Source organism: Onychostoma macrolepis, chromosome 16, assembly GCF_012432095.1.
Source record: "Onychostoma macrolepis isolate SWU-2019 chromosome 16, ASM1243209v1, whole genome shotgun sequence".
Lineage (NCBI taxonomy): Eukaryota > Metazoa > Chordata > Actinopteri > Cypriniformes > Cyprinidae > Onychostoma > Onychostoma macrolepis.
Window position 1 is genome coordinate 8,093,018 of NC_081170.1, and position 25,865 is coordinate 8,118,882.

Sequence of the window (25,865 nt, forward strand, 5' to 3'; positions counted from 1 at the left end):
CACAGATTAATACTTCCTGAGCAGTGGGGAAGTTGGTATGATTATGAGTTTGTACGCTCATTTATTATAAATTACTGTTGGTGTTGATTTTTTTCAGGGTTTCCGCGCGGTCTTAAAAAGTCTTAAATTGTAAAAGAAAGTCTTAATTATGATTTCAAGAGGTCTTAAATTTGGGGACGGAAAGAGCAGAATTGTGATATGGCAGAATGTGACTGTTAAACTTCAAAAGGCTACGATTTCATGAAATAAACATGAGCGCTGCAAGTTCAAAGTCCGGTGCTGCGCTTACTGCCGTTACCGGGAAAACCGTTATATTTGTGCCAAACGCGACACCTGCTGGCAGAGAATGAATCCGTTAACATGGGTTAAACTAGTGCCTTCTTTCACTGCACGATTCTATTAAAATGCATTTAGAATGATCACATAATTTAAGATATGGGGGCAGAAAATGTATTGCCTATATTTATATAATTTCATATAGTTAATATCACACCAAGAGTGCTGTTTTTTTTCTCCAAATGTCAGCATGATTACAAATGTGATATTGATTTTATGCAACAGTTCAACAAACAAGAAGTTAATATTAAGAGACTTACATTTTAGACACCATATTTCCTGCTTTTGCTCTATTTCGCGAACAAAAATAATTCCAAACAGCTAAAGCACTGTTTTTGCGTCTCTGAGCAACATGACAGGCTTTAGTTCCTGAATGAATCAAACGTTTAAATGAGTCGGTTCAATCGAAATGACTCACTTATTAACAGTGAATTACTGCCACCTACTGGCGGTTTTAATTTTACATTTAAAGTATCTTCATTTTTAAATTAATTTCAAACATCAGTTTTCAACGTTTTATGTTTCAAATATCAAAACATTATTTATGCATTTGTAACTGCAGGTTAGCATTCTATGTCCTTCCGAGCTGCATTAAACAGTGTGTAAATACGTCTAAATGCCACTTCAGATGCATTGCAAAGATACATTTTGTTGATACTGATTTCATTTTCTTGGTAACAGCCCAAATGCAAGAATTTGACTCAAAAGATGATGCACACTTTTAGAAAAAAGGTAAAAAAAAAAAAAAAATACCCATAAAACTTATTGGAAAAGATTAATTTCTATCACTGCTGTGAACTGACCACACAGAATATGAAGAATATAAAAAAAATTCAGGAGCCATCACTTTTGACTTATCCATTTTCTTAAAAATGGTTTAAAGGCTGAAATGTAAAATGTATAATTTATAAAAGTTTTTGTGAAAAGTATCTGAATTGTAAATTATGCTTTTTACAGTCATTTTACAGTTTAATATGGTACTAGACATTGCCCTACCCCGCTCATATGGTATTCATTTTATTTGTGCAGGTCTTAAAAAGTCTTAAATTAGAGCTTAAAAATCCTGCAGAAACCCTGTTTTTATTAATTATTCTCATAGTTTTTGCTACTTAATATTTTTGTGTAAACTATGATCATTTATTTTAAAGGATTCTTTGAACTGTAAATCTAATAAACAAGAAATAGAAATCTGTACTGTCACTTTTTACCAATTTAATTTGTCCTTGATAAATATAAGTATACTTTTTTTTTCATTACTTTTTACTTACCCCAAATTTTTGAATGGTAGTGTATGATTTCCACAAAAAAAAGTTAAGCAGCAAAAATTTTGCAACACCAGCAAATCAGCATATTAGAATGATTTCTGAAGGATCAAGTGACACTGAAGACTGGAGTAATGATGCTCCTTGAAATTATAATAATATTTTACAACATTTCTGTTTTCACTATATGATGGACCCTTAATCTTGCATGTAGGTCAAGAGAGAAAAGATTCAGAGAAACACATCAGCTGTATTTTTAATTGTATTTTATTATATACTACCTTGTCCATAATTTATTTGGCAAGCAACATTTTCACTTCAACATGAAATGCATCCTGGAATTGTTGAGGCCATAAAGTCGTCGTGTTGATATACTTTACAGAGGTGCAGACGTTGTCAGATAATGACTATATTCTGTGACATCTATGTTTTAGTAATCCCAGCACTAAAAGCAGCTGTGGAGTTAAAGTTTTGCTCGGTCGAGGATGAAACAGATCCGGTGTTACAACTGTGGCAGTGTTTATGACGGTATTCATAAAAGCGTATTTAAAATCATGCAGTAGAAATCCACCAATTTAACAACCACCGAATGAAAGATATAAAAAGTAAGAAAACCATTGCTGGGAAGTCTCGAGAACGTTCATTCATGCATAAAGGCAGTGAGACTTTGGCAGTGTTGTGCTGCCCTCTTGTAGTCACTACCAGAAATTGGCTACTATAGAGGGAGAGGAAAGACTGGAAGCTTCTTTACTGCACTTGTGAATGAAAACTATTGATTCCTGCTTTCTCGTTCCGTTTTCATTTGAAATCATCATGCATGAGAAGCCAGAGGCATAAACATCGTTCCTACAGGAGGCACATTTTAAACTTTGAGTCATTCTCAATCGATTTCATGCAGCCCTTGATTATCTTGTCAGCAAAGACAAAAAGAAAAGGGGAGGAATTGTGAGGCCAACATGAGAATGATTAATAACACAGATCCTCTACGGCACATTGTTATTAATATATTTATCACGTTAGTTTCTGTAGCTGAATTCGGATATGGATCTTACACAACAATGCACTTTCCTGACGTCTATGATATTAACATATACGTGACATTCATTAGCTTCGCAGTTTTTTTCTTTTAGGAGAATGATGTGAATAGCTTTATATGCTACTCACAATGTCTGCTCTTTACCCACAATGGTTATTTTGTGCTTTATAGTGTCAAAATGTCAATACCAATACAGGGTGCTGGTCATGATGTTTTTATAGATGCAATGACAATTTAAGTGAATTACTACGTACCAGTGAGAACTTAGTTTAGCAGTGGTTAGTTAAGTTAGTTGTGGTTGACAGGTGCAGTTTTCAGATAGGAAGCTCTTGTAAATGTGCGTTGGCATTAGCTATGTAATGCTAATTACATGTTCCTATAGCTGCCAAACATGAAATGTTATGATTTCTCTATATTAGAGGTACACAAATATGACGGTTCGGTATGTTTTTTTTTTTTTTTTTAACGTAAAATTGCTCTTAATAACGCTTTACTGAACAAACCCTAATATGTAAGTTTTTATTTTATTATTTTTTTCTTAATATGTTTGATCTTTAAATAATGGTATAAATATGTCTTCACGTATATCACTCTATTTGACAGTTGTTTTTTTGTGTCTCTGGCTCAGTTAAATATACTAGTGATTTTTTTATACACTTTATAATATTTGTGATGTCCTCTGGCTCTGTAGATATACTGTGGTGACTCATTTTTATGGCACGTAAAGCTAAGTTCTCATTATGTGGAAAAAGCAAAGAGGTGTTAAAAGCTAAAACACGTATGTACAAGTCATGTTCAGTGTTACAGATTCATGCTTGAACCAATGAATGCATCATTCATTCGTTAACCTCGAAGTTGTCATCTAGAGCCTTAAAACTAAACTTTTCCTTTTGGTGTAATGTGTGACTGTGTGTTTCCCTGATGGTTTAGAATGGCGGTTCTGTCACAGTTGTACACAAAGGTCAAAACAGCAGCCGTGCGGTTTCACAGAGAGCCGGTGTGGGTGACGGAGGAGGCCGTGTTGGACGGAGCGTCAAGCTTTTGGCTTGAGACTTTTTTTGGACCTGAAATAAAACAAAAGGCAGATTATTTTACTGACAGAAAAAATCAGATGTGACCATCACAGGTATATTTAACTAACCCACCTGTGTTATTCTGCCACCGCTACACCTGCACAATTATCTTTGCTCTCCGAGGTTATAGCTAAATATTCCGCCCTAAGAGAACGGAAAAGGAGGGAAAGAAAGGCAGAAGGGACAGAAAAGGTAATGAAGAAAAGAACAGCAACAAGAACTTGAACGGTTTTGACTTTTGAGAAGAGCAGCTTGCAAAAAAATATTGATCAGTTTGGGATTAAGGGAAATATAGTTTTGAAGGAAGAAAAGCAGTGAAAAGTAGAGGTGGAAATGTAATTTTTTTTTTTTTAATTGTAGGGGTCGTTTTTTTAATATATTTTTTCATTCATAAAATTGATGTTTTAAAGTTTTCACTGCATGTTTGTTAGCTTTGAAACCAGCTTTCCACTTCACAAGATGTTAATTGATGGACTGGAGTCACTTGGATTACTGAGATGTTTTTATCAGCTGTTTGGACTCTCATTCTGACGGCACCCATTCACTGCAGAGCATCCATTGGTGAGCAAGTGATGTAATGCTTCTTTCTCAGATGAAGAAACAAAATCTACATCTACATCTTGGATGGCCTGAGGATGGGTAAATTTTCAGCAAATTTTAACTATTCTTTTAAAAATAAAGGTACTAAAGAACCTTTCTCCACTAAAGAATCTTATGTGGAATTGAAATGTTCCATGGTTGTTAAAGGTTAAATAAAGAACCTATATTTTTAAGAGTGTACATGCTATTGCAATTCACAAAATTCAGTTTTACCATATAAACTAAATAGATTTTCACGTGTGTTTATGGTGGTACAGAAATACACCCTTTAATATGTTTAATCCCAAATTTCCTGTTTTAATAGGACATCCCTATGGGTCCTTAATGAGGCCGACAGGTGTTTATTATCAAGAAATAGCAAACAGAAAGGAAGTCTAAGGAAAATGGAAACTGAAGACATGCAACTCACTCGCTCTCTCTCAGCGCTTCCTCTCCAGCTGCTGCGATCTTCCTGTAACAGTAGACCATCTCCACCACCAGCCACAACTGCAGCCCAATGATGGACACGTACATCATGATCTCAGATAAGATGGACGCTGTGCCTCGTGTAGCTGGGGATGAGGGATAAAAAAATTAAAATTCAGCTGTATTAGGCTCTTTTATGACTTTCACACTTTCATATAGTCCATAACCCCAGACACAACCTGTTTGCACTTCTCCCTTCAGGCAGACGTTACAGATCTCTGTGCACTACAATATCTAGGCATAAAAACAGTTTTTTCCCCCATGCCATCTTCAGCCTAAACAGCTAACACAGGAATTATTACCTGTGTTCTGTAATTCATGCCTGAATTCATTCATTCATTGCCTCTCTCTCAAGTACTATGTAAATACATATGCATATTTTCTATACAGCTGTATATATATATAGAGTAAATAATGCACAAATCTGTGCATAAATCTTCTGTTCCAGATTCATACACATTATTATTTATTGTTAAGTCTTATTTAAATGTTCTGTTGTCATGTCATATGTATGTATGCATGCATGCATGTACCAAGAGCTTCTTAAAAACCACAATAAATTCCTTGTGTGTTTGCGCACACTTGGCGAATAAAGCTGATTCTGATAACACCTTATCTGATTACTTTTGATTTACTACTCTTTCAATTTTGATCAAACAATGATAAAAGTATTTGTGCAGATTACAGCACTATGATGCAAACTCTCAGTGACCTATGACAGGAAGTAAAGATACGTCTGACTGATTTATCACCCTCAGCAAATATGACATGATGACTTGTGTCCAAGTGGACAGACATGTTGTCAGCAGAAGCATCAAAGCAGACATGTGACCCCTCAGATTCCTCAGAATCTGATTTTGAGTGCATCAACAACAAAAAATTACATTATTGGCTGTTTATTATGCATTGTATTAATATTGGAAAGTGTTTGTCCAAAATACATTCTTGACTTTCCCCCAAAAACACAAAATAAGACATCAATGCCTTGCCTTGTGATGACTGGCTATCAAACTCAGTCTAAAATTGTTCATTAGAGTGGGATTTAAACATATAGAAGCCCGTTTTACACTCAAAAATATAACAGGTACTTGGGAGATAAAGTTTACTGCCAGAAGCAGAGTCCAAAATGTGATAAAAAAAAGTCACAATTACCTATTTATTTGTATTTGTGTGAACAGAATTCAATTAGAACCTGCTCTCCTTGCACTACCAGTAGGGGCTAAAGGCCCACCTTAAGAAAAAATGTGCTGTTCACTGCGCCTAAAATGTATAATTGCAGAAAAAATATATATTTAAAATAATGTCTAAGTTAATACTTGTTCAAAACAATCACTTCAGCAAAGTTTGTACTGTTTTCTGCTTATTTTGAAAAATAAAAGAATGAACTTTTATTCAATAAATATACTGTCATTAAAATATGTTAATATAAAAAATACATATTAAAATGATTTTGTTTCTGTATTTTAAAAAGTAAAGATTCTGAAATTATTGAAGGAGATCCAATAATAATTGAATATATATATTTACAGTAGTAACAACAAATTATATTTTAGTATATGATATCATTAATATCATGTTTTTAAATATGATTGTTTCATTCTAAACATGGTGATTATCTCTAATATGGACACCCAACATAATATATGATAGATTTGTTGGGACCAGCATTTATAGATATTCTAAACTCTATTGGTGTTAAACAACACATGTCAGGACCTACTCATTGTCGAAATCATACTCTAGATTTAATACTGTCACATGGAATTGATGTCAGTGGCATTGAAATTTTGCAGCAGAGCGATGATATCTCAGATCATTATCTAGTCTCCTGTATATTCCATATAGCTAAAGCTGTAAAGCCAACTCCTTGTTACAAATATGGTAGAACCATCACTTCTACCACAAAAGACTGCTTTATAAATAATCTTCCTGACTTATCTCAGTTCCTCAGCATATCCAATAGCTCTGAACAACTTGATGATGTAACAGAAACTATGGACTCTCTCTTCTCTAGCACTTTAGATACGGTTGCTCCTTTACGCATAAGGAAGATTAAGGATAAGAGTCCAATATATAATGTATAATGAGCACACTCGCGCCCTAAAGAGAGCAGCCCAGAAAATGGAGCGCAGCTGGAGGAAAACAAAACTAGAGGTATTTCGTATAGCTTGGCAGGAAAGTACCCTATCCTACAGAAAAGCATTAAAAACTGCTAGATCTGATTACTTTTTGTCTCTTCTAGAAGAAAACAAACATAACCCTCGGTATTTATTCAATACAGTGAGTAAATTAACGAAAAATAAAGCATCAACAGGTGTTGGCATGTCCCAAGAGCACAGCAGTAATGACTTTATGAACTACTTTACTTCCAAGATCGATACTATCAGAGATAAAATTGTTACCATGCAGCCGTCAGCTACAGTATCGCATCAGATAGCGCACTATAGATCCCCTGAGGAACAATTCCACTCATTCTCTACTGTAGGAGAGGAAGAATTGTATAAACTTGTTAAATCACCTAAACCAACAACATGTATGTTATACCCTATTCCATCTAAACTACTAGAAGTCATAGATCCTCTTTTGGCTATTATTAATTCATCATTGTCATTAGGATATGTCCCCAAAACCTTCAAATCGGCTGTTATTAAGCCTCTCATTAAAAAAACACAGCTTGACCCCAAAGGTATAGTTAATTACAGACCGATCTCAAATCTCCCTTTTCTGTCAAAGATACTAGAAAAGGTAGTATTCTCACAATTATATTCCTTCTTAGAGAGAAATGGTATCTGTGAGGAATTCCAGTCAGGATTTAGACCGTATCATAGTACTGAGACTGCTCTCATTAGAGTTACAAATGACCTGCTTCTATCATCTGATCATGGTTGTATCTCTTTATTAGTTCTACTGGATCTTAGCGCTGCGTTCGACACTATCGACCACAACATTCTTTTGAATAGACTAGAAAACTTTGTTGGCATTAGTGGAAGTGCTTTAGCATGGTTCAAATTGTACTTATCTGACTGCTATCAGTTCGTAGCAGTGAATGATGAGGTATCATATCGATTACAAGTGCAGTACGGAGTACCTCAAGGCTCAGTACTAGGGCCGTTACTTTTCACGCTTTACATGTTACCCTTGGGAAATATTATCAGGAAACATGGTGTTAGCTTTCACTGTTATGCTGATGATACTCAGCTCTATATTTCTTCGCGGCCCGGTGAAACACACCAAATTGAGAAACTAACGGAATGCATAGTCGATATAAAAAACTGGATGACGAGTAATTTTTTACTGCTAAATTCTGAAAAAACAGTGGTGTTAATTATCGGACCTAAAAACCCCACATGTAATAACCTAGAACACTATCTAACACTTGACGGCTGCTCTGTCAATTCTTCTTCATCAGTTAGGAACCTAGGTGTGCTGTTTGATAGCAATCTTTAATTTGAAAGCTATGTTTCAAGCATCTGTAAAACTGCGTTTTTCCATATCAAAAACATATCTAAATTGCAACCTATGCTCTCAACGTCAAATGCAGAAATGCTAATTCATGCGTTTATGACCTCAAGGTTAGACTATTGTAATTCTTTATTGGGTGGTTGTTCTGCACGCTTGATCAACAAACTACAGTTGGTCCAAAATGCAGCAGCTAGAGTCCTTACTAGAACCAGGAAATATGACCATATTAGCCCGGTTCTGTCAACACTGCACTGGCTCCCTATCAAACATCGGATAGATTTTAAAATCTTGTTAATTACTTATAAAGCCCTGAATGGCTTAGCTCCTCAGTACTTGAGCGAGCTCTTATCACATTATAGTCCTCCATGTCCGCTGCATTCTCAAAACTCTGGCCATTTGATAATACCTAGAATATCAAAATCGACTGCGGGCGGCAGATCCTATTCCTATTTAGCACCCAAACTCTGGAACAATCTACCTAACACTGTTCGGGAGGCAGACACACTCTTGTCAGTTTAAATCTAGATTAAAGACCCATCTCTTTAACCTGGCGTACACATAACACACTAATACGCTTCTATTATTCAAATCCGTTAAAGGATTGTTAGGCTGCATTAATTAGATCAACCGGAACCGGGAACACTCCCCATAACACACGATGTACTCATTACATCGTAAGAAGAATGGCATCTACGCTAATATTAGTCAGTTTCTTTCTTATTCTGTTTCTCAGTCCGTATCCGATCAGATGGTGGATCAGCGCCGGGAGATGTCTACAGCCCTGATCGTCAGCGGAGACCAGGACACCTAGATGAGCCCCAGAGACATATCCCCAGTGAAGACCTCGACTAAAATACAATAAAACTAAAAATATAACAAAATAACTAAAAATATAATAAATAAATAAATAAATAAAATATATATATAATGAAAAACCTAACTACATAATACTATTATTGTCAGAAATTGCAACAGTATAAAAATAGAAATATAATACATTTATACATTAAAAAAAAACTATAATATACAAATATGAAAAATTAATAAATACATTATTTTTAGGGTTTTTTAAAATTATTTTTTAAATAATAAATTATTAAGCCCTTTACACAATCTGACATGGCTGCGGTTGGAATTGAACTGCAGGTTTCGTCTGGTCAGAGGAGAACTGGCCCCCCGACTGATCCTGGTTTCTCCCAAGGTTTTTTTCTCCATTCTGTCACAGAGGGAGTTTTGGTTCCTTGACGCTGTCGCCTCTGGCTTGTTCAGTTGGGGACACTTAATTAATTTCTAGCGATTATCATCGATTTGATTGCACAGATACTATTTAAACTAAACTGAGCTAGACAATGACATCTCTGAATTCAATAATGAAATGCCTTTAACTGAAAATTGAGTGTTAAATCTTATCATTATACATTACTGACACTCTATCCTCCAATTTGTTTCTGTTAAGTGTTAAGATACTGTTAAGACACAATCTGTATTGTTAAAAGCGCTATATAAATAAACGTGACTTGACTTGACTATATGATATTTACCATCTGAATCTAACCATGTCATGTCAACAAATGGAAAAGTCAGCCATCAATTAATTATCATGTTAATTACTGTGCGCCTTTAGCCCCAACACCAGGGGCGCTTTTTACCCCAAATACCATACTTTTACATATTCTTTCGTTATTTAAAAACTGTTGCTTTAATTATCTTAAACAAAACTGAAAATCATAAAGAAGACATTTTTTCTCAAAATATATGCATTAATTTTAGCAATTCTCATTTGCTACTTAAATCTACAATATTTTAAAAAGCATAAAATATTAGATCAAGTAAGCACAGAATCAACTTTGCACTGCTGCGCGCGATCGCGTCACAGATCAGACAAATATAAACGTGCATCTTGAAAAGGGAATGTTTCGGAAAGTGCTAAGCCATGTTTTTGTGCCACCTAGTGGTTTAGATGAAAATAATATCAAAGGCGCCTTTTACCCATTGTACCCAATTAGTTATATACTAATATAGTATCTTTTTTTAAATTAGCTATTAGTTTTATATTTTCAGTGTTCATTTTAAACTTAGTTAAAATTTTTGTAATTTTTTGTTTTGTTATTTTTATTAGTTTTTATATTTCTGTTTAGCTTTATTTTTATTCCAGTTTTTGTAGTTTTAGTACTTTAGTTGCAAAAGTTAATTTTGTTAAAATTTTCCATCTAATTTTTTTTTTTCAGCTTTATTTTAATTATTAAAAATGAAATTTTATAGATTTAGTCTTTGTTTTAATTAACAATAACAACACCGTTGACTACTTGACTAATTTTATACACAATTTTCGGTAACACTTTACAATAAGGTGTCATTTGTTAACATTAGTTAATGTATTAACTAACATGAACGAACAATGATAAACACATTTATTACAGTGTTTATTAATCTTTGTTAATGTTAATTACAGTCGTTCATTGTTAGTTCATGTTAATTCACAGTGCATTAACTAATGTTAACAAACAAAACTTGTGATTTTAATAATGCATTAGTAAATGCTGAAATTAACATTAACTATTAATAAATCTTAGTTTATGTTAACTAATGAACCTTATTTTAAAGTGTTACCCAATTTGTAATTTACTATTTGTTTATTTTGTTTTCCTACAAAATGCTTTATCTTTTTAGCATAGATAAAGCATTTTAAAACTTTAATCTTTTGTTTGTTTGTTTTTTTCATGCTTTTTAGCAGACAGAACAGTAGCGAACGACAGGAAAGCATGGGGTGGAGAGTTTAGAACGGGACTGGCAAAGGACCATGAATCAGGACTCAAACTTTTTTCCATATACAACACACTGGGATGTTTGGAGCAGTTTAAGTACTTGTTTGATAACATGCTCAAAGAATGTTGTTACATTAATCCTCTATATGAATATTGTGAACTTAATAAAGAAATAATTAACATCCTTGCTTTCAAACAGATAAGCATTGGTGAGTCAAGGACACCAATGACGATGAAAGCCTTGATGCTGCTGCTGCCATGACAACACTTTGCTTGCAGGGCCGTGTAAGGCAATGACAGTGTCCTTGTTTTTGACATTTCAAAGCCATTTCTATTCAGTGTTGACTCAACTTTCTTCATGGACACACCCTAGAGTTCCTTTCAATGCTGAATTGAGGATATTGTCAGGCCAATGATGTTGTTACCTCCTTACTTTGATTTGTGTCTGTTTGCATTTGCTTCATCTCATGTAAATTTCCTTATTCCCACTGTCACTGTTTTAATGAGCATACCTTTGCCTACTACGTTGATGTTGATAAACTTGGTGGCATTGGTGTGGTATTCGTAATTGGGGAAGACAAGGGTGCGGTCGAAGAAACATCGATAGGTGCCGGTGTCGTTGAAGGTGACGTTAAGGATGAAAATTGAGCCGTCCTGCACATCATCGGTTTTTTTACTGCCGTTCCAGGCCAGGCGGTCATTGAAGCGGTCATCCATTATGTAGGCTGTCATATCTGCATAACTGTAGATCTAATTGTAAGAAAGAAGAGCTCTTATTAGCTTGTGAGACTGCTGTGAAGGACACAGCATTTATTCAACACCCAAAACAGCTATTTTTAAATTCTCCAGCATTTTGTGTCTCTAAAAATAGCTAGTAAGTTCCACAAATATTTACAAAAACAACAGAAAGTAACACTGAATTAAAAATTTCTGAAATAGACTGAAATAGCATTTTCTTTAGTTTTATTTGCATGAATAATTTTTTACAGTGTAGAAGAGTGCAACAATCAACAGGAATAACATTTCAACATTTCTATTGGACATTACTACATATAATACATATACTTTATTACATTTAATTCTCTATGAAATTATTTTATAAATATTTATCCTGTATTCTAGAAAGGCCATGGAAATGAATTGGTTAAAATGTGCAGAAACCCTGAAAACTGCAGGACATAAAATTAGCTTTCTATTATTTTAATATGCCAATAATCTCACATTTTTAAAGGAATTGTAAATATTAAATATTTAAAAATATTATAAAGTGTATATAATATATTCCTCACGCATGTTACGTTTCTCATGCTCATTCATTATCGCATAACAAATATAATATATTCTAGTAATATATTATGCTAAATATGCTGTCTCTCACAAATGACTTTGGCATAACACTGAAAAATGCCTGTGTGTATTGCATATTTGTTGGCACTGTAGTTTTTAGGTTGCAGCTAGTTGCTATAATGGCAAAGGGCTTAATCTGCCTTCCTTGTAAAGTGTCCGCAGACTCTGCTCGGAAATGTTCCTTGCTGAAAATGATCTGCAGTAATTCACTTCTGACCACAAAGACAGTCATAAAAAAATGCATGACCCTGGCTTTGCGTTAAAAATGCAACATTTTAAGATCTGCTTTGGGGTTTAGATGTTGTTGTTTTTTTTTTACCATGGATATAATTAAGGTGCATTGATTGTTTTGAGCATTTCACGCAGGGATGCAGCTGTACTATAGCTCTTGTACAAAAAAAAAAAAAAAAGATTTGAAAAAGCACATTAATTTAGGTAATGCTTCATGTGCAGCTTGTAATGCCTGGTCTTTGGTCTCATACTCACATGTGCAAATTCACTCTCGCCTTTGGCCATGAACCACCAGTCCACTGTGGCAGAGGCTGGTACTTCCCCTCTCATCTTGCAAGAGATACAGCCCAATTTGAAGCCTTTCCCCATCACTGCCTCCGTGTCGGAGTCCACTTCCACACACGCCCCATGGCAGAGCCAAGCTACAGGAAGAGCAAAACATTCAGTGACAGAAACAGACACAACTGCTTGATTTCATAAAACACTCTATTAAGTCTTACTGATGCCCACTTTTTTGTTTAGAACTGACAGGCATTACAGCGTCAAAATCTCCTTTATTTGATTTATTTTTTGCATGCTTTCCCATTGTTTGGAATTATGCATGCTGGCTTTTTTAGTTCAAGGCAGAGCGTTTTCTTGCAAATTTTATTTCCACTCATGAAAACTGATTGTGCATTAAAATAGTCCGAATTAACTGTGATCTCAGAGCACAGTATTTGCTTGGTTTTTTTTGTCCTAACAAAAAAATTGCTTTGAGGGGAAATAAATTGTTAGTGGTGAGCTGTGATCCTTTTTCGAGTCATTAATCTATTTTCATATATAGACGCAAGTCTCTATATATGCCAGGAAGTCGCAAACACTAGCAAAAAATAACACACCTGATATTCCAAGTATCTCTCTCTCACACTTCACCCTGCTGTTTCCACAGAGACATCTGCATCGCTCTCAACCAATGATCTTTTTGCAATTCTGACCTCTGGAGAAGTATTTATATATGCGCAATGAGATGAGGGACAGGAAACATCGCACACACATCAATCACAGCTACAGATTTACATTATTAACAAGAGTCGTCCTGCAGGACTTTCTGCTATTTTGATTTTTTTTATGGGCGTCTCTGTACTCAGCAAAAACAACATTTACAATTTGCTTTTGATGGCTGAGAGGAAAGGAGGAAGGAGAAAAAGAGTAAAAATTAGTGCTACATCAACTGGAAGACAAGAGAGGAAGAAAACAAATGAGAGAGAAAGAGGGAGACAGAGAGTTAAACGTTTTTAGTGTTACATCCATCACATCACTGATCATCATTGACAGATAATTGATTTATTGGCCTCTGATTGGCTGCAGAGAGGAAAAAGAAGGGCAGACAGGGAAGGAAATACAGTTATCATCATAGAAACACTACAGTTTTAGAGTAAAGGGTAGGAAGGGTATAAACACATGCTGACACACTCCTAAAACAAGAAAGCCAATAGATGGCTGAAATTTAAATTTGATACTTTTTAAGTAAAACACTAAAAACTACAATTAATTATTTTAATGAGGCATCACTCCTTTGTAATTTACAATATGACAATGTATTTCAATTTTATAACAAAAATGTATTCTAAGAACATTTTGTGAACGTTCCCATAAAGTTTTTAAAATGTTATTTATGAATGTCCTCTTTTTAATGAAAATATCCTTTTTTTAAAGGATTAGTTCACTTCCAGAATAAAAATTTCCAGATAATTTACTCACCCCCATGTCATCCAAGATGTTCATGTCTTTCTTTCTTCAGTCGAAAGGAAATTAAGGTTTTTGAGGAAAACATTCAGGGATTTTTATTTATTTTTTAACCACATTGCTCATCTTGCTGAAAACGTTTTGCTAGATAAGACCCTTATTTTTTGGCTGGGATTGTGTAGAGTGCTTTGAAGCTACATTGAAACTGAAATTTGGACCTTAACTCGTTGGTCCCTGTTGAAGTCCACTATATGGAGAAAAATCCTGGAATGTTTTCCTGAAAAACATTCATTTCTTTTTGACTGAAGAAAGAAAGACATCTTGGGTTACATGGGGGTGAGTAAATTATAAGGACATTTTTATTCTGTAAGTGAACTAATCCTTTAAATGTGTTAAAAACATTTATTCTTGGTTATCCAACTGTTAGAGAAAACAGTAAGGGAAATTATCTTTATGCAAACATTATGAAAATGTTAGTTTTGAATGTTTCATTCTGAAACAAGTATTAACGTATGAAGTATCAAAAAAAAAAACGTATGAATCCAACTTAAATGTTTCAGAAAAAACACTGTATAAATGACATTTTTGTGCTAATTTTTTGAGAATGTTATTAACAGGGATGCAAACTCATCATGTGTGAAAAAGGTGACAAAGACACGCAACCCCCCTCTCATTTTTTAACAATTATACAATATTTAAAAGCCTCATTATTTTTTACTTTAAAGTTGTTCAGTAAAATTCACTTTAAAAATTCACTTTTCATTCATGGAGGTGCCTTGTGGAAACCTTGTGGAAAACAAAGACTTTTGAGATGACAATTACACGAAATTACCATTATATCCAGTAGATGGCAGCAGAGGATCACTCAATAGCTCAGCTGCCATTTCCACTCCCTAGTTTTCAGGTCTTGATTTTGAATTTATTATAAAATGATGACTATAACAAATTTTAGGACTATACTGTACTGAAGCATTATAGCAAGTACAATTAAATAATAATGCATTAAATATTTTTATTGTAGTATTTTTAGATTTAATTTAAAACTAAATTTTTTTTGCCTTAAAAAGGACACATCAAAAAGAGTGTTTTAACTGTAGAAGCTACTAAATACATTCAGCCAGTTTTGTTACTCTGAACTTACGCTGCATCACTTAATGCACAGGTCTATTTTTGACATCAGTTTGTCAGATAGATCGTTCCACCCAGGACAGTTATCACTGTCAATCATAGCAACGAATGACGGAACAATTTGGTGGATTCACTCGCGTAATCTTTTACACTCGTGTTTGTCACTCTTGAAACAGTATACGTGGACATTCAGTCCTCTTAGACAAAAAACTTTTCTTGGATTATGTAGAGATTCTAGAGAAACGGAGCAAAGCTCTTATAGCGCAACTGACCGAGCTTACATAAAAACTCCTGATAAATCAATGACTAACTACACAATCAATCTCTTATTTATACCGTGTTTATGCATTTTTTTCTCTCTCTCTGGTTATATTAGGTAGATCTGCAAGCGTAGAACTATGTAAACTTAAGAAAACAAAAATTAGTTCAGAGGGGATTCTTCTGATTAACCTACAGAAAACACCTCTGACTGGCCATTGCTTTCAACAGAGATGCCTGTGATTGGCTACAATACTCAACGCTGCAAAAACACGCAAGTAAACTTGTGGTAATTCGAAACCAGAGCATGCATGCAAAAACACACAGGTGCGTTTAAAAGTGGTTGACTACAAGTGGGTACAGATGTGAATTGGTACTAATGGTACTGTTAAAAGCCCCCCTCCCCCACCACCAAAAACACTTTCTCATTAGATCTACACAAATCTCATATTTTGATCTCAAAAAGGTGAGTTTTCCCCAAAAGGTGAGGAGTTTGGGTTACACTTTACTTGAAGGGGTGTGCATAAGACTGACATGACACCTTCATAATCATGACATAACACATCTCATGAATATGAAGGTTCTTTATGCATGTTTATGACAAATGTCATTAAGTGTCATTCGCTCAGTTAATGCAAAGATGACATTGTTTGAGATGTCTTTGTTATGGGCTAGGGTTAGGGGTATAGGGTAGGGGTAGGGTTAGGTTAGGTTAGGGTTAGGTCAAATAATGTAATCTTTGCATTAAAAATTACATAACTGAGCGAATGACACTCAATGACAGTTGTCATAAACATGCATAAAACATGCATGTGTTATGTCATGATTATGAAGGTGTCATGTCAGTCTTATGCACACCCCTTCAAGTAAAGTGTTACCGGAGTTTGCATCTATGTATTAAAGAGCAGATAAGCGGATAACATTCTATTAATGTCTCTGGAGCAATGTTTGTTCATAACTTTGAGAGAACCTTGCTGGAACATTAGCCAAAGTTCTGAGAATGTTCCCTGTTAGCTGGGCATATAACGGTTTTTAATGATCACCAACAATAACTTCAAAGTTGCAATGGAAGTTTTTCTTTCTTTTGACGTCTGAATGTAACGGAAAAGAAAAAAATACAGAATGAGGGCATCGTATTTGACTGGATTTTGAGATGAAAGCATTGCACTCAAAAGTGAATGTAATCTTGCAGTCGATTGTAAGAAAGTAGTGGGTTTTAAGCAGACTAATTGATTGGAGACGTCACAAAAAGATCAATAACATGCATTTACAAAACAGATAAATGGTGAATTTTGAATTTCATGCTAACTTTAGATCTGGTGATTTTTAGGAATCGAAACAAGCAGATACATCAAAGGACATTATAAAGTGTGGGATGGAAGGAGACATTGCCCTTTAAAAGCAAAGGAGGGCCGGTATATTCACAATAAACTGACCTCAGACCTGTTAAAAATTCTTGTCTACACTTCTGTCAATGTCACTGCGGCGGCAGGGTCATTACATAACCCTTTTTTACAGAGATTACATTATGTAACTTATTCCAGATTAGACTGCACAATGGCTGCTTAATCCCAGGATTGAATTAATGCATTAAAGAGTTGAAATAAGCGCTTTTAACAACTGCATGCATTTTTGGACGGAAATGTGAGAGACCTACAATTTCGCAAATGCTTTTACCCAAAGCAACTTGCATTGCATTCAAGAAAACATTTAATCAGTTCATGCATTTCCTGGAAATTGAACCTATGACCTTGGTGATGTTTGCTCTACTGTAGTGCAATGAGACATACAAAAATAGAGAAGAAAAACCCTTTTGAAAACTGATTCAGGCTTGAAAACAAGCAGCCGAGGACAACGTTTCCATGCCAGACAGCATTCTCAATCTGTATAGCAGTGACATATACAGTCTCGTCTCATGGGAAATGGCAAAGATCTGTGACAAACACTGAGCTCCAGGGTGGAGACTTTCCATAGATACAAGAGCTCTTTGATACATGCCAAATATGTGATTTCATGTTGGCCAGTATTTTTGTCACTGTGGTACTACATCCTGATTTGTGGTACAATCATCCTGTTGAATCTGCATGTTCTCATCTCCATCCACTCCAGTCTTTAATCTAATCTCTAAAATGAATCCACAATGAGCGATTCTGTTGGAGACCCACAGGTCAAGGGTAAATGGCAAACGGCAGTGATATTTCCCCAGGCGACCAGATCTAAAGACAAAGCCTGTTCTTTTTGAGCTCTAAGTTTTTTCACATCCATTTTTGAAACTGGGATGACGGGTGGGCTGCGCTACAATTTCTCTTTCCCTCATGCAATTGCCATTTCCTCAGCTTCTCAATTTAATTGATGTGAGCTTTAAATATTAAACCAGCGAGAGACGTCCTTCATACATTATGTCCTTGAGTGCCCTTGCCCAGATTTAGCATTCACGTTCTCTGCACCCTCCCCCACCGTCTCATCCGCTTTCCGACACGCACACGCGTGCATTCAGACACACCTTTTTTCACATACACTTCAGTTTTCCACAGTGCCAGACCCGTGCATGCACAAAACCTGCGTCACTGCTTTCTGAACAAGAATGACAGCGCTGGATTCTGTTGAAAATCTACTTAGAATACAAAGACTCGCTCCTCATTGGTTTGCCTGTTTCTAGGCCTCTGTTTTTAACCTCTGTTAAATGATTAATAGCCATCTTCCTTCTGCCCCCCGTTCAAATAGGCTGTTCGAATAATCAGCAAAACAGCCATCCTGTCTGCTAATGCTCAGCGGTGCTGTCTTGACAGTTGGCCAGTAGATCCATTATAGATTGCTTGATCAGCAAGACATACTTATTTAATGATATTAAAACACATTTGCCATTTTTAAATAATCTTTTTTTTTTGCCATAGAAACACTATTTACCATGCTTAAGTTAGGTGGTTTGTCCATTGAAATCCACTGATATTAAAATGAAAATGCTGCAAATATTACATTTAATTAAAAATGACCTATAATATAATTCTATATTATTTTGTTTAAATAAAATAAAAAAAGTATGTGTGTGTGGGTGTGTGTTTATTTTAAATATTTTAATTTATTTTAAGTTTAGGGGGTTTGTCCATTTTGGATTTTCAAAATAATTCATAAATAATAAACAGCCTGTATTAAAACTTTATATAGGTTTGTTTAAATAAAATAAATATATATTCTTTTAAAAATAGCGTAATAATTTTAAATTCTATGTATCATGACATTAAAATGTGCAGTATGAAAAATTTATATTTATTTTGCTATTTGCTCAATTTTACATTTATCTGTGTTATTAAATTATTAGTGACTATTGTCAAATTTAACTTTAAGAGAGTGTTGATGATGGTAAAGTAATCTAAATGTAAAAATAGGGAAAGCTAACTTTTTAACAAATCAATATCCAACATGAAAAAAATATATGTGACCCTGGACCACAAAACCAAATGTAAATTTTTCGAAACTGAGATTTATACATCATCTGAAGCTGAATCAAGCTGAATAAATAAGCTTTCCATTGATGTATGGTTTGTTAGGATCGGACAATATTTGGCTGAGATACAACTATTTGAAAATCTGGACTCTGAGGATGCAAAAAAATCTAAATATTGAGAGAATCGCCTTTAAAGTTGTCCAAATGAAGTTCTTAACAATGCATATTACTAATCAAAAATTAAGTTTTGATATATTTATGGTAAGAAATTTACAAAATATCTTCATGGAACATGATCTTTACTTAATATCCTAATGATTTTTGACATAAAAGAAAAATTTATAATTTTGACCCATAAAATGTATTTTTGGCTATTGCTACAAATGTACCCCAGCGACTTAAGACTGGTTTTGTGGTCCAGGGTCACATATGGGCAAGTATAGTATTAATGTTTCTTTCATTCATTCATTCATTCATTCATGTTGTGTGTCCTTATTAAAAACTACGTAAGCTATTAGTTAAACACAAAGCTCTGGCAAGCACCCATAATAACATAGTGGTGATATCTGCCACTATTGAAATGTTGCATGCTTTTTTCTTCAATTTGTAATGCAGTTCAATGAGAAGTCCATCATATTGTAGGACTAAAACATTGTATGCTCTATATATGTATTTCAATCAGGACTATTTCTGCCAATATTTCTTAACTGCATCCACCTCCCACTGCTTCACTCCATGTTTCCTTCAGAACTACTGAACTCTCGCTGCCAGCAAATCATCAGCGTCCAGTAACATGCATACACCTAACAAACATACATTAACATCCACAACATCGTCCATCACCAATCCAAACGGTCTAATGGCACTCCTGCAGTACAGTGTTTAGAGCAGGATATGATATGAAGTTCATAACGCAGGTTCGGGAGGAGCCTAATCATCCAGTCCTGCCAATCATCGTTTCGACCGTATATAAGCAGCAGTCATTGTTCCAAGCGACTATTCTTCCGGCATCCCTCCACCACCCCTTCTCCTCCTTTAAATCCCTTCTCTTTCACCCACACCGTATCATCATAGGGGGGTTTCTTACTCAAAGCTCAAGCCGAGCCTCGGGTTTCGAGCCTCCTTCACGGACAGCTAGCCAAGTTCATTTTACCATTACCTGGCAGGGCTGAATGGTCAGGCAAACTCGTGAAACAGCTGTTAAACAGTCGGTGAAACTGTTATCACAGCAGGTGTCTGCTGAGGTTGGTGAAGACTCGCACAGAGCAGCACAAGTCTTCATTTAAACCATCCGGATGCTGTAACACAGTACAACACTAAATAATGGAATTCACCGCAACATAAGATATCCACTGTGAGACTGCACTACTTGTCTTTGTCGATAATAGCAATGCTCTTTGATAAATTGCTCTACGTCAGTAAATGGACATCATCTTTGTGAGGTTGCTAAAGTGCAGGGGCACTTTACCAACTCTAATAATATAAGTGATACATCATTATTCAAAAGACTCTTATGTCAAGTCACCTTTATTTATATAGCGCTTTTAACAATACAGATTGTGTCAAAGCCCTTAACAATATCAAATTGGAGGATAGAGTGTCAGAGATGTCATTGTCTAGCTCAGTTTAGTTTAAATAGTATCTGTGCAATTTAAATCGGCGATAATCGCTAGAAATTAAGTGTCCCCACTTAAGTTATGCTCACCAAGGCTGAATTTATTTTATCAAGTACAGTAAAAACGGTGATATTGTAAAATATTTTTAATATTCAAAATACCTGTTTTGTAGCAATTATATAAATTAAAAAAACAATATAAATATAAAAATAAATTCATAAAAATAAATTACATATATTAAAAGTTTATGCTGTTTTGTATAAATAAAAGAAAATAAAAAATATAATTGTTAATACAATTTATTAATTATTAATACAATTTCAAAGTCACTTTTGGAAAATTTAATGTATACTTGCTGAGTAAAAATATTAATTTTAATTTCTTTAAAAAAATATAAAATAATATAATATAATAATATAAATATAAAATCCTACATTTTATTCTATACAACAGCAATGTTTTTGTTTTTTATTTTTATTGTGCTTTTTTTGTGTGTGTGTTTTCTGTCCTTTTTGGAGCTTGACAGACATGGTACCAATAGCCCTTACAAATATTCTTCATAACAATAACGACAGAATTTTACATTTTACTTTAAGGCTCAGCAATGGCAAGCAGAAGGTCATGCTAAGCCATCACTGCTGTGCCCTTGAAAGGCATTTAACCTCAGGATGCCCTAGGGGGAATGAAGCTGTAATACGTTTGATGCCTGATTATATGGTGAACAATTTACACTGGCCCTAATCGTTTGACAGTTCTATTCAGAATCAGATACTGTAGTTTGGCCATTCTGAGACTGTATAATACAAGCAGATCACAGGCAACCACAGGGGACTTTCTTTCTGTCTCGCACGCTTTCATTCTCACACATGGTTTATCTTTCTGTCCATCTGCCCATGCTCACTCTTCTCTTTCATCTTGGTTCTTTAAAGCCCCTTAAAGTGATCCTGAGAGATGGCTTGCTGTACCAAAAAGGTGTTACACAAGTACAGTTGTGTAACAGTTCTCCTTTTGAGCTCACATTTTCTAATTTTAACCTTCTGCTCCAACATTTTTTACTCCTTCCTTAGGGCATGATATGTAACATCATGTATTACGAAAATATGAAGGAATATTACATATTTGATAGGTATTATCAATGCAACCATAAATGCAACTATAATTAGCATAAAATATGCTTGATCACCATTGTGAGCTGATTTGGATATAGGGATCTGCTTAATGTTTTAAATATTAATCTAAATTAATAAATTAGTGCAATAAAGCACAGCTCACCATGCAAATAGATGAAATTTACATTTCTTAGCAAACACCAAACAGATTCTCACCTCTTACAAAGTGTGTATCATTTGATTGCAGTACTTATGGAGAATTAGCATACAAAATAATAAAGACTTGCATTGGAAAACAGGTGTAACATTTAAGCAGCTGATAGCTGGTGGTTTACATAACCTGCCACTATTACAGGAAATACAGATATCCTCATAACGGGCGTCCCGACGACACATGACATGAGGGGAGATACAAATCCCCACTGCGTAAACTAGGACATCTAACGCCGAGGCATAACTGACAACACCTGTTCCCCAGAGAGCAATTTATTTCCATCGCTGGTCTTCTTACAGTCACAGATGAAAGATAGTATGCACGAGCACTGACAGCCACATATTTTGGACACCCACTACAAACCCCAAACAAAACAAAGCATTCACAACCAACTAGAAGATAATAACAGCTTGTTACAGAAGCAACCAAGCTTTGGGCAAGAGCTATATTACTGTCTGGACCACCCGGCTCCATTTTAGCATCAACACACCCTCTACAAACAGTGACAGCTGGTCTGGGTTTTTACTCAGCAATCCAGGAACCCCAAAACCCATAAACACACCCACTAAGACTAAATAAACAAATGCAAAGACACACCACTACTGAACAGGTGCTAAATTGCCCTTATTGGGTCACCAAGTTAAAAAAAAACAACGAAGCAATTAATATCACTTCAGGTGCATTTTCTTTTAAACATAATATCTAATAATTAATCACAAATGGCTCTGGTAAGAATACATGTGTTACAGTACTTCTCATAATAATAGCCATAATAAAATAATAATAATAATGTGATTTTATCTTGAGAGTTGATTTCTGCTATACAGGTACCTGCAGCATTGTCATGGCCTGATTGACACTGACAGACAGAGATAAAGGCTGTGAGGCTTGAAATGTGTCTCAAATGTTCTATGGTGCGCTTAAGACACTCACCGTGTGTTAAACACAACAGCACAGGGACCCATAGAAGCCGCAGTGCAGACATCTTCACAGATGATAAGCGTTGCTTTCGGAGTCGTGTCTCTGTCTTTCACACACACAAACACACGCACACAAAACACAGGCTCAAACTGAAGAGCAGGAGGTCTCGGCCAGTAGTCCACAGCAAGACAGGAGCCCAGCGGAGGAAATACGTCTTCTGGATCTGTGAACAGATGAGCTTGACAGTGTAGAAAACACTGAGATGATGGTGGGCTTCACTTTTAGTTCAGACCCTGATGATGTTTCCTCCTGTCCTTCTAGTCTGGTGGAGATGAGTGTTGTGATGAGGAGCAAAGGAGTCCAGTGAGGGAGTATCAGAGATGTGACGCCCTCTGTGCAAGTGATCGCTTCAATAAGTCCAGGCACAGAGTATTCAGTTACTCCACGAAAGAAAAAAGAGCTGAGATGCCAGACTCAAGTTTCAGTCAGTAACTGTTCTTCTTGACCTATTTATATGTTAGCAAGAGCTTTCTTAATAATGGATATTAATACACTTTTTAATGATAAAATACTTTGATTAGTATCTAATCTGATTTCTAAAATATATACAGTGATATATTCACTAAACGTTTTCTTGTTTTTTGACAGTGGAAGACTGCGCTGAGGTTTGTGATTAGTTTAGAATGAGAAATTTATGCAGGTAATGGAAGACAAGTGACATTAACTAAGGATTTTGTGCTATACATTTATGTTAAACATCGGTTGGCTGATTTAACCTGAGAAAAAAACGATGCAATGTGTTTCACAGTGAGTTTTAAATGTAAAATGAATCTTCTTAATGATTATGTGTCTTTGGCTTCATGCAAACATACATTCAGACATTCCCTTCTACTCTAAACGATATTTATTGCTGTCTTTTTTGTGAGTTATTGCTTATGTTAGGGTTTCAACGTGAAGATGTATCTCTCAGAATCAATTTCAACTTAAAGTTATAGGCTTATAGCCGATTAAGAAGTGGAATGGCATGCTAAATGTATGATTTGAGGAAATTTACATTGCATTGTACATAAAATAACAACTGTACATTTAGCAGGCTACCCATATGATGAACTTAAATACTGGATTTAATGTTTGTGTCTTTGTTTCATTTAAATAAATGCACATGAAGTTGCTAACACATGCAGTGAGTGTTTACTATGACCGGATGTAGTTATGGCTCATGCCATCTGTTATTTTGCTAAAGCGTCTGTAATTTCCAACTGTCAAACATCAAGGCATATGTCTAACAGCGAATAATTATGATCACCAAAAAATATACTAATAATACATCATTCATGCGTCTACGTTACATGCAATAAAATTTCAACTACATTACCTAGATTTTTAAACAATATCAGTTGCCGTTTTCCTATTAACGACTGATGCAAGTATCAAAACATCGACGGTATTTCCCCTGTCAACAATAATAAACGTGACCTCAGGGTGATTGTTTTGTGGTTTGAATATTTCTCAGCCTACCGTTACCGATTACCACACATATTTAGTCAATAAAACGTTCCTTCCCCACGTTTGTCTTCATTCAGTTGGTTACGATCCCAAAAAACGGCTTCTCAGTGGATGAAGTCGATTCGCTCGCGCCGTTAAAACATTCCGTTGGTCACGCGGGGTGTTTATTTGTGGGTCACGGATTTAACCAAATTGTGCTGCTGTCCCCGAATAAATGTTCGGTATAAATTAAAATATGCACAAAAGATTGCGTTTGGCCCGGAGCACCACACGTTAAACCATAACGTGGTGCGTTCATTGGCGATATCTCACGCTGTAGGGAAGGATGCTGCGTTTGGGATGCACGAGGAGGGACTGGGAGGGAGCAGGGATGGGGGAGGGATATATGCAGACTGATGCATTGCAGTAGTGGGATGGTGGAATGCTTTCTCGGAGTGTCTCTGGGTTAAAATTTCAAGTCGTTATGGCAATGTAAATAGATGCTTTCACATTTATTCAGGCTATTTCGGATGCACAAGGTCGTATAGTGCTGCCACGTGACGCGTCTTATCTCGAATATACGGTAGAGTACATGAAGGTCAGATTTTTCGAGAACAGGTTATTCTAGAGTCTTGAAACTGGGAGCAATGTTAATCAGCATGACCCTGACAAGATCTCTCAATTCAATTCATATTGCTTTATTGGCATGACATACTTAGGTAGGCCTACATATTGCCTAAGCATTGTACATAGTAGAAAAATAAAAAAATACATATGTATACATCCATAAATAAACAAAACAATATGTAGGCCTACCTAAGTATGTCATGCCAATAAAGCAATATGAATTGAATTGAGAGATCTTGTCAAAATTAGTTAGTACCATTAATGAATAGTACCATTAATGTTTATATAATATATATATATATATATATATATATATATATATATATTATATAAACATTAATGGTACTACTAACTGAATGTGTTCACTCTTTACTTCTTAGTTTGTGGCATTTATAAATATGATGTGCTACCAAAGAGGAAGTAGGTCCTTCACCAAGTAAAATTCTTAATTTGTCATTTTCATGGAGTGACTGGAACTCAGGAATAATCTGCTGTATTTGACGGTACAGTGCGTCTCTTAAAGATGTGTATTTGTCACATTGGAGGAGGAAGTGTTCCTCCTTCTCAACTGATCCAAATCTACATTCATTACAGATTTTGCTTGCTTTTCTTTAGGTAACCACATCTTTTTATGTTGTCCTCTTTCTATGGCCAGCTGGTGGTCATTCAGTCTGTACTTTGTCAGTAAATGTCTGTGAGTTATATTCCTGACTGAGACCAGATAGTCAGCCAGACTGTACTCTCTGTTGAGTTTCAGATA

The 25,865-nt window shown here is 35.3% G+C and overlaps 1 protein-coding gene across 6 annotated transcripts; it reads right to left on the reverse strand.

Moving 5' to 3' along the window:
• Nucleotides 1–1,847: 1,847 nt before the first annotated feature.
• Nucleotides 1,848–24,844, reverse strand: scn1ba (sodium channel, voltage-gated, type I, beta a). Of its 6 annotated transcripts, none has more exons than XM_058747684.1 (7): nucleotides 23,006–24,844; nucleotides 13,456–13,553; nucleotides 12,833–12,999; nucleotides 11,512–11,749; nucleotides 4,717–4,858; nucleotides 3,780–3,851; nucleotides 1,848–3,698 (listed from the first exon to the last, which is right to left on the reverse strand). In XM_058747684.1, the coding sequence occupies exons 3-6, from the start codon at nucleotides 12,944–12,946 to the stop codon at nucleotides 3,785–3,787; spliced, it is 561 nt and encodes a 186-aa protein (XP_058603667.1). In that variant the 5' UTR covers nucleotides 12,947–12,999; nucleotides 13,456–13,553; nucleotides 23,006–24,844; the 3' UTR covers nucleotides 1,848–3,698; nucleotides 3,780–3,784. The 6 variants fall into 6 exon arrangements, with proteins under 6 accessions (XP_058603667.1, XP_058603665.1, XP_058603666.1 ...); XM_058747682.1 differs by having other exon boundaries at nucleotides 13,456–13,918; XM_058747683.1 differs by lacking the exon at nucleotides 23,006–24,844 and adding an exon at nucleotides 14,318–14,959 and having other exon boundaries at nucleotides 13,456–13,918.
• Nucleotides 24,845–25,865: the final 1,021 nt, after the last annotated feature.